Here is a 16,483-nt window from a genome sequence, read left to right on the forward strand (position 1 = left end):
TTCATTCAATTCCCTCTCATTAAAATCCAACATTTAAGGTATTAACCTGCATTTACCTTCATTAAATCATATATTTAAGGCATTTTTGTTTCTTATCATCATTAAATTCTATTAATTAAATCCATATATAATAAATTAATAATTCCAATAACATAAAAACTAATACTTTTAAAATCTACTTGAAAAAATAGTGTTTTCATATAGGTGGTGGTAAGAAATTAAACTATTTTTGGTCAAATGGGCCAATCCATGTTGCTACAATTAAATCATTAGATAAAAAATAAAAAAATGAAAAAAATTGGGAACATTTTTAACATCATATATTTGACATATTAAACAATAATAAGTATGATAAATAAAGAAATGTTTTAATTAATTATGGAAATGGAATGCAAAATTTGAATAAAACCATTTTCCTATTCTATCTCATTAATTTCTATATTTAATATATATATTTTTCTCATCATTAAAATTTACTAATTAAATCTTCAACATTAATTTTAATAGTATAAAAAAATATTTCAAAAAAATAATTTGAAAACAATACCATTTTCTTCCTTCCTGATGGTGGGTAAGCAATTAAACCATTTAAGGTCAAATGGATTAATAAATAATACCATAATTAAATAATAAAAAATTAAAATAAATAAAATATATAATACAAAAAAAGAGTTGGGCATGTCTCTAATATTGTATGTTCATTATACTAAACAAAAATAAGTATGAAATATAAGAAGTAGTTTTATTAATGATGAAAATGGAATACCAAATTTAAAATCAACTTAGAAATAAAATGATTCCATAGTGAAATAATAAAATTTTTAAAATAAAGAATACAAAGAATCACAAAAATTAAAAAAAAAGAGAAAATTTAGGCACATATCTAATGTCATATATTTATAAAAAAATAAAATATTAGGTACATCTCTGATATTATAAATTTATTATATTGAATAAGAATAAGAATTATACATAAGAAATAATTTTATCAATGATGGAAATTTAACACAAAATTTAATGTCAACCTAAAAATCAAACTATTTTCCTTTTTGGGTGGTGGGTTAGTAGTTTGGGTCAAATGGATTAATCGATGATACAATAGTTAAACAATAAATCTTAAAAAAATAAAAACTACAAATAATCAAAATTATATATATATATATATATTATGTTAAACAAAAATTAGGTGTAATAAGTGAAAAATATTTATAAAATATAGATGAACTATATAATTTAAAAACTGATACGAAAGCAAAACTATTTTCTTATCTAGATGGTGGGTCAATGATCCAACCTTTCAAAGAAACTCATGATGTCACAATTGAATAATAAGTATTTAAAAAAATAGAACATAAAAAATGAAAAAGTACAGAATTTTGTTGAAAACATTTGGGAACATTTGTAATATTATATATTCATCATATTAAATAAAATTAATTGTTAAAGTAAAATTATTTTTATTTATAACAGAAATAGAATACAAAATATAATAATAATAATAATAATAATAATAATAATAATAATTGTTAATATAATTTAAAATTTCCATGTACAATGTGCATGCATATTTACTATAAATATTTATGTTTATTTTTAATTAAATTATTACTTTTGTTAATTTCTAATTTCTATCTTAATTAATATATAGAAAATTTTCTTAATTGCGATGCCCGTGCCTAATAGATAGAAATAAGAGTAAAACGGGTATTCAATGCATTATACCAACGTTTTCCGTCCAATAACAAAAGGGAGGTTTTTGTGAAAGTGGAACCCTAAAGGAGGTTTTATATGGGGAATCCAAAATCTTTGCGGTTTGCCCTTTCGGTTTCTCTCTCCAGTTGCAGTGACTCGCACAGCGGCGGACGGGAGACGCCATGACGCTGGTTGCAGGTTCATACGAAAAATTTATATGGGGATACCAACTCAAAACCCTAGACTCTCCAACCCTAAAGCCCCTCTTCTCCTACCCATCTCACCTCACTACCATCAAGTGCGTTGCCGTCTCCGGCCCTGTTGCCGTCTCTGGCGGAGCCGATGATACAATCAAAATCTACGACCTCTCGACGTCTTCCGAAGTTGGATCCCTCTTGGACCACAAAGGCGCCGTCACTGCCCTCTCCTTCTATACCCCTCCTTCCCTCTCCTTCCCTCGCAATCTCCTTAGTGGCTCCGAAGATGGCACCGTCTGCATCTACGACGCTGACCCCTTTATTCACCTCAAGACCGTGACTGCTCATAAGAGAGGTGTTAATGATCTAACCATACATTTGTCGGGGAAGTTGGCGTTGACGGTGGGTAGAGATTCGAGCTTTGCGATGTTGAATCTTGTGAGAGGGAAGCGGAGCTTTCATTGTAGATTGGATGAGGAGGCGTCGATTGTGAAGTTCGATTGCGAAGGGGGGAAGTTCTTTATGGTGTCTGAGGAGAAGGTATCGATGCATGAGTCGATCGACGCGAAGCTGGTCCTTGAGATGCAGAATCAAAAGAGGGTCCTTTGTGTTGCCCCAGCCACGGTTAGTTTTTTTCCTACTTTCTAGTTCTTTCCTAAAACAAGTTCGTTTGCAAGCATGTTGTAAAAAGAGGTAAGGCCATAATCAAGTTCAGTATGTATTATTAGAAGTCAAGGGGGGGGGGGGGTGTTCTGGTTTGCAGAAAAAAAAATTGTACTTCATTCATCACAAAAAAAAAAGAAAGAAAAAAAAAGTAATTGTACTTTTTTGAAATCGTTTATTGTTTGCATTTACTTGGCTGCAATTCGGGTTTTCTTTTAAACTGTAAGATAGTTTATCTTGTAATGCCATCCAAGCCATTCAAGGGATATGTTTGATTGAACTGAAGTTCATTCTTAGATAACTTACAGAAGTAATGGGTGCACATCCATATGGCCATATTCACCGGAGGAAATATAACATTCACTTTTTTTGAAATAAATAGTGATGGAGATATGAGGTGCAGTGCATTTGATTCACTTGTTAGGATTATTGGGAAATTAAAGATGACTTAATAAGGGCTTCCAGAAAGTTAGCATATATTGTAAATAGGTCTCAGCGCATCTGCTTGTACATTGATTTGTACATAAATCTTATATGCATTCTAGTCTTGTTATCTATACGTAGAAAATTGCTTCTAAACTGTGTAGCAACAAGGACCTTACCTGTCATTGAAATCTATGGCAGTCTTTAATTAAAACACCTGTTACCTCTTCATTTTCTCTTCCTTTTGCCTTTTTTAGAAAGACCTTTCAGCTGCCACCTCCTTAGTGCCACCAATAAATTTTCCGGAAAACAGAAACTTCAAACAGCCCCAAAAACCTTGCCCAAAGGGTTTCTTTCAACTCTGCAGTGAATCATCAATGATCTGTATCCTCAGAAGCTCCCCCACACATTACACATCTTCTAGGCAGCACATTCAGACCTTGCCTAGCCAAGACATCTGCTTCAAACACTTACCCAGCACTGCCACCCAAGGTTCAAAGTATCTACACAATACGCCCGATACGGGGCGTATCGTATCGTATCTTTGGGCCCTGATACACCTGTTTACAGGTCTTTGCACAACCTCCTTTAAAAGGGAAAAACTAAAAAAATAAAGGCATATTGGTTATAGTACCGATACACCTGTGTATCGATACTTTGAACCATGTTGCCACCCATAATAAAAAAGCAACTTCTGGACGAGCTGCAGTATTCCACACTTTATCTGCTGGGAAGTCCATCATCTCCACCATATCCAGAATCTCTTATCCAGTTATCCCTGCTCATACTATCAGGTGTAATGGTAGAGATTTTCTGCATCATCTCCATCCACATCTCAACCTCCCAGTTATTTAGATTCCTTCTAAACATAGAGCACCAAACTACTGAACCTCCTACCCAAGAAAAGGTCTCAGCAACCAGACATTCTTTGTTCTATGCAATCTCAAGGAGGGTAGGGAAGCTCTCTTTAAGTGGATGATCTCCACACTAAGTATCAGACCAGAATTTAATCCTGGTGCCATCTCCCACTGTATACTTGATACCTTTTCTAAACTCCACAAGAGCTCTTTGAATGCTCTCCAAACAGCACACCTATAGGGTAAGCTTGTCTCCCTTGGCTACCAGCCTAAATCACTAGCACCATATTTAGCTAAAATAATCCTTCTCCATAAAGAATTGGACTGCTCATTCCATCTCCAAAGCCACTTGGCAAAACAAGCCACATTAAACTTCTTAAGCTTCCTCACCCCTAAACCCCCTGCTTTTTTTGGACTACATACTTTGCTCCTCTTTACCATATGCAATTTAAACTCATTCTTCCACCCTTTCCACAGAAAGTCTCACATTTTCTTTTCAATTGCCTTGGTAGTAGTGCTAGCTGGATTGAGGAACAATGATAGTAAGTGGGTAGGGAGGAAAGAACACTCTTAATCAAAACTAGCTTCTCCCTTTCCAAGATGCCAACCTTCTCTTCCCCCTTTCCACAATCGGCTTCCAAATTTTCTTTGCATTTCATTTCTCCCCTAAAGGCATACCCAGGTATCTTGTGGGCAACATACCTACTTTGCAGCCCACACTATCCGCCTGCTGTGTAGCACTCACTCCCTCTCCTATTGCCAAAGAGTTCACTCTTATGAAGATTAATCTTAAGCCCAGATACCACCTCAAACCATGTGAGAATCATACAAATGATTCCATTTGCGCTTATGAGGCATCAACAAAGAACAAAGTAGCCTTCAAAAAAAAAAAAAAAACAAAGAACAAAGTATCTTCTGCATATTATAGCAGAGTCACCCCTCTCTCCTCACCCACCCTGAAGCCATCCAAAAAACTTCCTTCTACAGCCCTGTGAATCATTCAAGGCTTTCACAACACAAAGAAATTGAAATAGAGAAAGGGGATCCCCCTGCCTCAAACCTCTTGAACTGTAGAATCTACCTATTGATTTCCCATTTAACATAATCAATAAACTTGTTGTTTCACACTTTCATTCAATTCCTCCACCTACTACCAAAGTTAAATCTCTCCAGCATATAGTCCAAAAAACCCCAGTTTACATGATCCCAGGCTTTTTCCATATCAACTTTTAGTAACACCCCCTGTTCCCCACTTCTCAATCTTGAATTATAAGCTCATTTGCTACTAAAATCCCATCTATAATCTGCCTCCCTTCCACAAATGCACTCTGAACTTCAAAGATTAGCATCCCCATGATTCTACTCAACCTACTTGCCAACACTTTTGCAAGTAACTTGTACACACTTCCTACCAAACTGGTTGGTCTATAGTCTCTTAGACCAACTGCTCCCTTCTTTTTCGGTATTAAAGTTATGAAAGTGGAGTTTAGGCTTCTTTCCAAGGCTCCATTATTGTGAAATTCTTCAAGTACCTTCATCAAATCGCCCCTTATGAAGCTCCAACTAATTTTATAAAATTCCATTGTAACCATCTGGTGCTGGTGCTTTATCTGCTTCCAACTCTTTGATTCCCTCTAACACTTCTTCCTTGGTAAAGGCCGTCTCCAACAAACTTGCTTCCTATGCAGTCAGCAGTCTGAAGTCCAAACCATCTAATTTGGGCTTCCAGCTCCATCTTTCTTTATAAACCTCTTGATAATAATTAATGATAGCCCTCGTAGCCTATTTTCCTCCTCAATGACCCCCTTCTACCTCTAACCTCTTGATACAATTTTGTCTTCTTTTTGCCAGTTGCTAATTTATTGACGGAGGTATTTTTATCCCCATGTTTTAGCCATAAACACCTGGACCTCTGTCTCCACTTTATCTCTTCGTGATAACAGATTTCGTCAAATTCCTTCTTAGCATTGATCCTCAATTTTCTTCACTTGTTAAAACTCTTATCTCTTCAGCCCTATCCACCCTTGAAAGTCTGCCTTGCTCTATTTCTTCAAGTTAATTAACTTCATATCCTACACTTAGAAGTATTAATTCAAGAAATTCTAAATGAACAGAAAATTTTTATAGGAGACTTAAATGAGCATGTAGGGAAAAGAAGTGTAGGATATGATATGGTGCATGGAGGATTTGGATTTAGGTAGAGGAATGAATCAAGAGATACAATAGATTTTGTGGTAGCTTATGATATGCCAATTTTAAACACCTTTTTCCAATAGAAGGATGGACACTATAACATTTAAAATTGAATTTAACATGAGTCGAAAGAAGATAAGCATGGCCCCTGTGCAAGGATGACACACAAATCGAGAAATGACCCAAATTTTTACAAAAAGTCCTGAAAAATACAAAAAAGTAAGAGTAGGGGTGGCAAATGGGTGGGTTGGGTAAGGGTTGAATATCAACCAATCCATATTGACCCACCAAGACCCATAATCAATGCTTGTTAAAGGGTCATAACCCACCCTAACCCTGACCCACCCATATTGACCCACTTGACCCCCCACCCATATACTAATCCACCTACTCTCACCTATAAATACAGAAACAGGTTGGGCTGACCCGTATACCCAAAATAACAACTTTTGAGAGAACCACCTCTCTTGAGGCTGTCATGTGCTATAAACGGGTCGGATCGGTCCATATACCCGAAATAACATTTTTCGAGAGAATCATATCATAAGACTATCATGTAGTGGAAATGGATCGGGGTGACCCATATACCCAAAAGCAACATTTTTGAGAGAATAATCTATACCAAGGTACCACATGGCAGAAATGGGTCGGGTCGACCCATATACCCAAAATGCAAAAATTATGAAAAAACAAAAAACCTTGCAGAAAATGCAAAAAAATACCAGAAAATTTGCAAAACTGCAAAAAAAAGGCAGAAAAATTGCAGAAAATTTGTAAAAAATGTGAAAAAAACCAGAAATTCCAAAAGATTTGTATAAAAAATCAGAAAAATGCGGAAAATACCAGAAAATTGCAGAAATGCATGAAAACACCAGAAAAATGCAGAAATTATGCAGAAAATTCAGAAAAATACAGAAAAATGCAAAAACAATGCAGAAAATGCATGGAAACACTAGAGAAATGCATAAATTATGTGGAAAACACCAGAAAATTACTGAAAATGCAGAAAATTGTAGAAAATGCAGAAAATTGCTGAAAATACAGAAAATACCAGAAATTGCAGAAAATGCAGGAAAATAGCAGAATATGTAGAAAAATACCATAAATTTGCAAAAAATGCAAAAAATATCAAAACAATTATAGAAATGCAGAAAATAGCAAAAACATTGCAGAAAATTTAAAAAATGCATAACTTTTGCAGAAAAAATTAGAAAAATGCAAAAAAGATACCAAAAAATTGTAGAAAATGCATGAAAGCACTAGAGAAAACATGAAAACATACCATAAAAACATGGCAGAAAATGGCAGGAGGAAGCCTTGACCTTTACTCAGAAACCCTCGACCAGAACTGAGACTTTCGAATTACTAAAACCAAGGATTAAAGTATTGGTATCGGGCATTGTATTGGATAACATGGATATGGATATGCTTTGGAAATGCATGGATACAGACAAAAAATATGGAAATGTATGGATACACTAGGGAAATAGTATATTAATACATAGAAAATGTAAATTTTAATGATATATATGAAGAAATATATTACAATTAATATCCTGGGATGCATAGATATCATATAATTTTATTTATAATGGATCAATCAAGAGTGCAGGACACTAAACATATACACTTATTATATTTTAATTATTATATCAATCATTATTTTATTTTACTATTTTAATTTTTTAAATTAACAAAAAATCATCTCAAATTAAATATCAATTGATAATTTATAAAAATATAATCTTAGCTTAGAGTATATCAAATTTATTAAAATTTCTAAGGTACATATCATATACAAATTTATAGTTTTTAATTACTAAAATAACTTTTCATTATTAATATTTTTATTTATATAAATTTGATGAAATAAAAATCTTTTTTTTTAAATAAATGTTGATTAATGGATTTGATAGATTCTATTTAATATTGTATTCTTCAACATTTTTATTTATAATATTTTTATTTTTGTATATAATAAATATTTTGCTATTACTTATTAATGTAAATTAAAATATTAGTTAATAATTTATAAAAATATATAAAAATTTTAAGATTTATATCATGTGTGAATTTATAAATTTTAAGTATTAAAATAATTATTCTATTATTAATAGTCTATTTGTATAAATTTTTTGATATTAAAAATCATTTTTTATATAAATGTAGATTTGATAGATTATTTATTCTATTAGTTTATAAAATACTATTTATTATTATTATTTTTTAATTTTTAGTTAGATTTGTTAAATATAAATATGTGCTTTTTGGTTAAATTGTTTGTGAACACAAAAAGTTAATAAAATCTATTTTATTTCACTTTTAATCACAAAATGAAATATGGCTTGGTGGCTTGGAATTGGAGCAAGATGTGGACGTGCTTGGTAGCCCTGAGTTCGAGTCACCTCAAATGCGTTTTTTAGACTTGGCGAAACCATTGACCCAAGTACCCAACCCATCTTGACCCTAATGGGTACCCTCGACCCAACCCACCTTGATCCTTTTCCACTGACCCTAATCAGTTGCTCGACCCATATTGACCCGCCAATAGAATGGGTGGGTATCAGTGGGTTCCAAGGTGGGTGGGTTGGGTGGATCAAATGGGTTGGGGTCACGATTGCCAGCCCTAAGTAAGAGGCAAGAAGATGCTAGAAGTTTGGTCCATATCGGGGTAGAGGCATTTGGGAAGGGGGAGATGGGGGAGTTTGCACATGCAAGAAGCTGGAGGAATGTTCTGAAGATTGAGGCCAAAACCTTCGTACTGGAAGAAGTGTGGATGAGAAGAGTAGTAGCATTGAAGATAGTTGAGTTGATACTTGCAGGAAGAGCAGTTTCTTGGTTCCAAAAAAGTTTTGGAGGGAGCAAAAGAAACAGAACCAAGAAATGATTGGAAACTTTGCTATGTTGAAGAAGGAAGGAGATACTTTGTAGAGAGAAGAGTAAATAGGAACGATTGGTTCATCGGAGTATATGATTATTATGGAGAAGTGTTACAACAGCTTACTTGTTTCCAAAAAGTGTTGGAGGGAGCAAAAGAAACAGAACCAAGAAAAGGTTGGAAATTTTGCTATGTTGAAGAAGGAAGGACATATTTTGCGGAGAGAAGAGTAAATAGGAATGGTTGATTCATCGGGGTATATGAGTATTATGGAGAAGGGTTACAACAGCTTACTTGTTTCCAAAAAGTGTTGGAGGGAGCAAAAGAAACAGAACCAAGAAAAGGTTGGAATTTTTGCTATGTTGAAGAAGGAAGGACATATTTTGCGGAGAGAAGAGTAAATAGGAATGGTTGATTCATCGGGGTATATGAGTATTATGGAGAAGGGTTACAACAGCTTAGTTGTTTCCCAAAAAGTAGGGATGCGTCTGGGAGAATGTTGTTAGCAGATGTGACACATGAATGCTCAAGGATCAAACTGGTGTCTGATGATAGTACATAGGAGACTGAAAAGAGTACTAGCAGATGAGACAAAGGACAAAGGTTTGAATGGGATTTCAAAAGCGCAAGCAACCGGTGGAGAAGACATACAATACTCACTCAGAATAATGCAACCGAAAGCCTGGTTTCGTGGCCCAAAAGAGGCATGACAAGGGAGATTGGTGATGTCAGCGAATCAGAAGATAAAGGAGTGGAGCAGGATGGTAGAAGACATCAGAGGAGTGTTAAAATACATAGGAGAGCTGGTGATTGTTCCCTTTGACAATAACAAGGCGATGTTAATCCTTTCAAGGTGCCCTTTGGGCTTTGAGGCTACTTCAGTTATTTGATCAGCATTTAGTGGGGTCTCCGTCTGGATTGGTTTCATATTTGTCATGCCTTCACTTGATTTATATTTTACTTGCCTCTGAATTTGGAGCTTTTTATGGCCAAAAGCTTAAGGAAACCTGATTGTGTATCCAAATACTCTGTGGTGATCATATATAAAAGGTTTATGTAGGTAGAAATGGGAATGATTCTCAGAGGATAACGTGGGTCTTAATCAAATCGGTTCTTCCATTTCATGGGTATTTAATCAATTTGGTTCTGGGGTAGCCCACCAATTCTCTCTCTCTCTGATTAATCAAATGGGTTCTTCCATTTCATGGGTATTTAATCAATTTGGTTCTGGGGTGGCCCACCAACTCTCTCTCTCTCTCTCTGATTACCACTAATGCATGCCTCAATGAAATGGGATTAAGGGGAGCAATACTAACCACTTCAATTTACAATACTCTCTCTCTAATTGGTTACATCCTTCCAAATTATGAATCTTATATCAAATGGATCTTGAGTGGCCGACCAACCACATAAACTCACTATTCAGTTGCTTATAAAAAAAAAAAAGAAATCTGATGCCATTACAGCATTACCCAGTGTTGGTCCCAGCTATCTGGGGTCTTTGGGTGGGTGGGTGGGGGGCGGTTAGGCTGGATATGGTCCTAACTTTTTTACATTTCCTGCAATGTATTTGATAAATTAGTAATTATTATTTTGAAGTTTGCCTGAAAAGCCATTTTTAGATACAACTTTACTGAGCCTGAAATTACTGGAAATTGTTCGCTTGGTACCTCATTTTAGTTCACATATGCTGCATGCCATGTATAAGATTGATCAGAAGCACTTTTTTAGTTTTTTATTTATTTCTTTACAGTTATTGGTTTGCACTTTCATAATTGAATAGTGGTCAGATTTTTTGTGAATTATATGATGTTTTGTGAAACTTCAGCTCTGGTGCATGTTGTCTAAATAAATACATTTCACATGATCAATAAGTTTGTGTGAAATTCCTTGGATGGTCAGAAGACCGTATCAGTAATCTGCAAAGTTGTCCATCTATGTACAAGATATACTTTGTATGGCTAATAGAAAATTTAATTACTGATCTAGGAGAAATAAAAAAAATGAAAATGCTGTATAATGCTTAGAATAATAGTCCAATTGCTTTCACTCTGCTTTCATTCTAGGGTGAAGAACATGCTTGGGTTAGTCTAGTAGTTGAACAATGAAGTTTGATGCATAAACCCGTTCCATCATAAAAGATAAAACAATGTTTCTTTAATTATATTCTTGTATTCTTTGAGTACATTTGTTTTATGCTGCTTAAAAATTGTAACAGAATGGGCTCTTATTTTCGGGTGGAGAGGACCGAAATATAACTGCATGGGACACAACAAGTGGAAAGGTTGCATATTGTATTGAGAATGCACATTCAACCCGTGTGAAAGGAATTGTTGTTCTCACCAGGAGTAGTGGCAGTGATGATTCAAATAACCCCTTCTTAGTAGCATCCGCATCATCTGATGGGGTCATACGGGTATGGGATGTACGCATGGCCAAGAAGGAGAAACCAAATCCACTAGTAGAGGCCAACACAAAATCAAGGCTAACATGTCTTGCTGGAACTTCTATTAAATGTGAGTGGTTGTGCCTCTCTCTCTCTCTCTCTACCTCTTTATATATATAACCTTATTGTCCCTACTGTATTTGTAACTATTTTTTGTTTCATTTCCTCAGCTCTAAGAAAACCACAGATTGGAAAAGTGCTACAAATGAAGATGAAGATGAATAAGGACTTGTAGTTTTTGCGAAATACCAAGTCAGGAAATTGTCCAAAAACAACATTTGAAGATGTAGCTGAATCTCTCCATTAATGTTAAAATGCTCTCGCTCACATATCCATTCAATGCCGATGTTTTTCATGGCATTGTTGAGAAATGTTTGTTAGGAGAAACGAGCTAGAATTTCATCACTTAAATAGTGGTTTTAATTGTTCTATCTTATGTTAAAAGGTTTTAGTTGATCCATCAATTCAGTTGTGATATATCAAACATTCAAAGAGGGATATCGTCAATATTGTAGACAGTTTTGTTCCCCAATTCAATTTTGGCATATGAATGATTTTAAGTATCACATGTTTTTTCTTGTAGGCATAGAGATAGAATGAGCTTATGTAGCTGCTATTGTAAGTAGCTAGTGTTATAACATAAAATCTCTGAAGCAGTTTTTGTTCTCCTGATATTGGATGGAACATGGAAGTTTGGCTCTTGACATTAGAGTTGGGAGCCAAGAGCCAAATATCATAAAATCTTGTTATTACCGAATGCTCACTTTATTTGACTAAACTCGCTACATCGGTCATTTTGGCCTTGTTGGTTTTTTTAGGGTGAGCCTTTTACTTGGGAAGCACTACTTACCCGTATTCTTTTCTTCTGGTAAGTTAAACAATTAGTGTTTTTACCCATAAAATGCCATTATTTGAAGGGGCAATTTGTCTCATCATGTGTTGGCAACTTTCCCTTAAGGCCGTATTTGCTTTTTGGGAAGTTAATTTGGGTATATGCACTTACCTTGGTAAGTGTTTCCTATGAATCACTTACCTGTAAGGCCCTGTTCTTTTTTCGATAAGTTACTTATCTGAGTAAATGCAGTTATTTAGGCTAAGTTTTTCTTCGGAAACATTTACCTGGGTAAATGCATTTATCCATGTTTTTATTTCTCATATGTAAATAAGGCACTGACCATTTTAGCCATAAAATTTCATTATTAAAAGGGGCACTTTTGTCCCATTTAAGTAAAGTGTATTTATCCATGTTCTTTTATTTCCCGAGTGAAATGACAAACTGTTCTAGCCATGAAAATCCACTAAAAGGGGCAATTTTGGCCCATCCAAGTATTGGCAACTTTTTTTCCAGGTGGAAAAGTTCCTTACCCACTTGGGACATGAGCATTACATTAGGGAAAATAAAATTTCCATGAAATCTACATAAATCTAAAAAAAAAAGGTATCTTGGTCAATGAGAACCAAAATCCCATTGACCAACTTTTCTCTCTCAAAATCTAAAAAATGAACATGGGATTGTTGGTCAATGAAAACCACTTTCCCTTGATCAACTTCTAGCAAAAAGTCATGTACCATGGAATCCATGATTTATCAAAAGAAAAAGGGATTGTTAGTATATGGAAACCACTTCCATCTAAATTGCAAAGATATGTTTTGGAGACGCTTCTAATAAATTTAATGTGGTTCTTTTCGTGGTTTCAAGCTCAATGGGAATCTTTGAAATTCAACAGCCTGGGCTGTCAATTAGAATTTCCATAAAAGGACAGATTTGCTACAGATCGTTTGATGAGGGCAATGGAAGTGGTTGACATGGGAGCTCCTCTTAAGTGTTGTAGTTGATAGATATAACCAATGCTAAATCTGGCAAATGGCTCATTGCTAATAGGCTGATGTAAACTCTAAAAGGGTGTTCGACAACATGATTTGGCTGATGTAACAGTTGTTTTTGTTTTAAAAGACTTAAACCTTCCTTAAAGTTGCTGATAAATTCATACACTTCCCCTCAAATGTTTTAGAGTACTTAACGTCCCCTGCTAGAATAATATGTAGTTATGTTTGACATAATTAATAAAAAGACCACTTTACCCTTCATCACCCTTCAAATTTTCAAAGAGAGCCACTGATATTGGATCAAATTCATCAACTATTTGCAGTTACTACCACTTTGGGAAAACCAGATTTTTTGCCCTTCACCCACTCTACTACCTATTAGTAGTAGGCTAATCTATACTACTATAAAATGTATGATGTTCTCATAGAATTTCTAGAATTTTGATTAGACAAAAATTATCCTTTTATTTAACATTTTCAGTGGTCTAAATAAGGATAAAATAACTATTCCACAGCATATTGATACTGAAATTACTGGTTATAATTGCTCAACACCTATTTAATGGTAATAAAAAATTCCCAAAGTATATTTAATTCTTCACTCCTTTTTGAGTTTGGTCCTTGCGTATTTCTCTTGAATTGTCATCAGGCCCATGTGTTCTCAATTGGCTCTTGTGTTGAATTAATATTTTTTTATTAAATGGGCAGTGCTAAAGTATTGATCAATGTCCACTAGTGTCTAATGATAATATTTTAATTACGGTTTGATTGGCCTTCCATCTCCCCAAAGGGCCAAAAAGATAAAAACAGTCGTGCCAAATTAATTGGGAATTGACATGCTTGTAGGTTTTGTAGCATTTTTAGTTAATAGTTCTCATGATCAACTTTAGGATACATTACAATGATCCATTTCATTGCTTATTTGCTTTTATGAACCTGTAGCATTTTAACTAATCGTTTTGATGTTGAGATGTGCTTTACTTTACAAATGTGGGCTTGGGCCTATGCAGGTTCACCACCCAACCCACTAACATCTTTCTTGAGATGAAAGTAGATTCTAACCTATGAGAGAGTTCCACCATACATTTAAGTCTACACTTGAATTTCCCTTCTTTCTTTTGATAGTTTATGATTTTTACTTCTAAAATTTTGAAAGGAAATTATAAACTATAAAACTATGTGAAGGAAAGACATGCTTGATGTGTTTAGCATTGACAATTGTGTTGAAATGGTTTTGAGTAGAAATTGTGCAAATATGAAATTTTTGCATAAAAAACTTGAAACTTAATATCAAAGTCCAAAAATAAATAAATAAATAAATAAACTAGATGTAGAAAGGTCACTAATTCAATCATTTAAACAAATCCTATTCTGACAAAACAATAGAAATGCAAGGAAAAAACATTGATAATAATAATAGAGGGAATGAAGATGCCAAAATATTGATAAAAACTAATGTTTTAAAAATGAATTGGAACCACATTTGCCTCCTAATTTAGAAAGTCAATTTATTGTGATGTTATACATTAAATAATAAAAATAAAAATATAGAAAATTTAAGCATACCTTTAACATTATATTCATCATATTTAATAAAAATATGTGTGAAAAGTAAAATTTGTTGTTATTAATGATGGAAATGGATAAAATACGAAAAAAATGTACAAGAAAATTAATATTTTGTTCATGCCTCATTGACCTAACCAGATAGATTAGTAGTTCAACCAATAAGGTCATTTGGTTATTGACCAAATCAATGGTCTGGGTTAAAATATACTTATAAATTGCCTACGAAATGGGTTAATCAGTTGAATTGTTTGGTTTAGTTGCAAGTTACAAACAGTTACATAAACTACAAATAAAAAGATATTAATTTTCTCGTTTGGTTTGGTCCCATTCAAATTACAATCAGTTGAATTGTTTGGTTTACTTGTATTTGTTACATAGGTTTTGATAAAAACACTAAAATTATTATTATTATTATTATTATTATTATCAGTAGTAGTATTTGAAATTATCATGTGCAATGCACGTAGACATTTACTAGTAGCACAAAAAAGAAATAAAACAACCCACTCTACTACCTATTAGGGGGTGTTCTTTTTTCGGATTTTGAGAGGGGGAAAAGTTGGTCAAGGGGATTTTGGTTTTCATTGACCAAGAATCCCATGTTCTTTTTTCAGATTTATGTGGGGACCAGGGAAATTTTGTTTTCTTAGGTACCACTTACCCGGGTAAGTGATACCCATCTCCTAGGTAGGTAAATAACTTTCCTATTTAAGGGGAAAGTTGCCAACACTTGATGTAACAAAAATGCCCCTTTTAGTAATGGATTTTTATGGCTAAAATGGTCATTGCCTTATTTATATGAGAAATAAAAGAACATGGGTAAATGCACTTACCCTGATAAGTGTTTCCCAATAAAAACTTACCCATACTATTACATTTACCTGTGTAAATAACTTATCAAAAAGCAAATAGGGCCTTAGTACTTAAACGGTTAAACCAGACTTTTCGCTTCAGTCTACATATTCCATTCAAAGTTCAGACCTACTTCTTAAAAAAACAAGAAACAAAACAAAACAAAACAAAACAACAGCATCTGCTCTTAAATAAGAAGACAAAAATAAATGTAAGAAAACTGAAAACCATCGAAACCCCAATCAAAAAGAAAGTTAAGTACATGAGTATTAGGTAAATCTAGGTTTGGTTCTTCAAGCAATTTATCGTGTTCTCCATGGAAACTCCCAAAACCCCAGTTCAAATTATCCAAATTCCAAATAGGGTTGCTAGGTAACCCCAACTACAAAAATGCCAATGAAAAATTCTCTTATATTATATCTTTAATAGAGAAGGAAAGTTGACCTAAAGGGGAAATTTTGGGTTTTTAAAAATTTTTCACTAGACCATGATGTCATCATATGCAAACGGTTATTCACAGATGGTAAGAAAAGGGAGGTGCTTATCACGCCATCCAACAGGGGAAGTCCTAGTCTATGTTAAAAAAAGAGAGAATGCATTGGTATTTAGGAGAAACTTGAAGGGAAGTTTAAGTCTTTTATCCAAAATAAAACCAATAATGTTGTTCGAACACTCCTTAAGTGAAGCGGAACATTTATTTTAATGAAAATGAAACAAATTAGTTTGGGGTTAGGATTGGAGATTGGACTTGGGTTTATCTTAATTTGATGTTGCACCCCTATGGGGAAAAATTACAAATACATACAAACATATACAAAATATAAGGTTTTTCACTCTACATATTTCTATTTGTACTCCTTCAAAACTGAGCCTAAGGGGAAAAATT

General features: G+C 34.0%; 1 protein-coding gene and 1 non-coding gene across 2 annotated transcripts; both read left to right on the forward strand.

The window, feature by feature from the left end:
* Nucleotides 1–1,769: 1,769 nt before the first annotated feature.
* Nucleotides 1,770–11,912, forward strand: LOC104589466 (Transducin/WD40 repeat-like superfamily protein). The gene is made up of 3 exons (XM_010247811.3): nucleotides 1,770–2,513; nucleotides 11,122–11,419; nucleotides 11,520–11,912. The coding sequence occupies exons 1-3, from the start codon at nucleotides 1,875–1,877 to the stop codon at nucleotides 11,582–11,584; spliced, it is 1,002 nt and encodes a 333-aa protein (XP_010246113.1). The 5' UTR covers nucleotides 1,770–1,874; the 3' UTR covers nucleotides 11,585–11,912.
* Nucleotides 6,112–6,217, forward strand: LOC148801404 (U6 spliceosomal RNA). Its single transcript, XR_016084827.1, has one exon. It is a non-coding gene; the product is annotated as a U6 spliceosomal RNA (small nuclear RNA).
* Nucleotides 11,913–16,483: the final 4,571 nt, after the last annotated feature.

Source organism: Nelumbo nucifera, chromosome 3 (genome assembly GCF_055504915.1).
Source record: "Nelumbo nucifera cultivar China Antique chromosome 3, China Antique-T2T, whole genome shotgun sequence".
Classification (NCBI taxonomy): domain Eukaryota; kingdom Viridiplantae; phylum Streptophyta; class Magnoliopsida; order Proteales; family Nelumbonaceae; genus Nelumbo; species Nelumbo nucifera.

What these genes read in the sequence shown, in the direction of transcription:
- LOC104589466 (XM_010247811.3), top strand. Translation starts at nt 1,875, where the DNA reads ATGACGCTGGTTGCAGGTTCATACGAAAAATTTATATGGGGATACCAA. An exon ending in TTTGTGTTGCCCCAGCCACG is followed by an intron (nt 2,514 to 11,121) that starts GTTAGTTTTTTT and finishes AAATTGTAACAG; the next exon opens with AATGGGCTCTTATTTTCGGG. An exon ending in TGCTGGAACTTCTATTAAAT is followed by an intron (nt 11,420 to 11,519) that starts GTGAGTGGTTGT and finishes TCATTTCCTCAG; the next exon opens with CTCTAAGAAAACCACAGATT.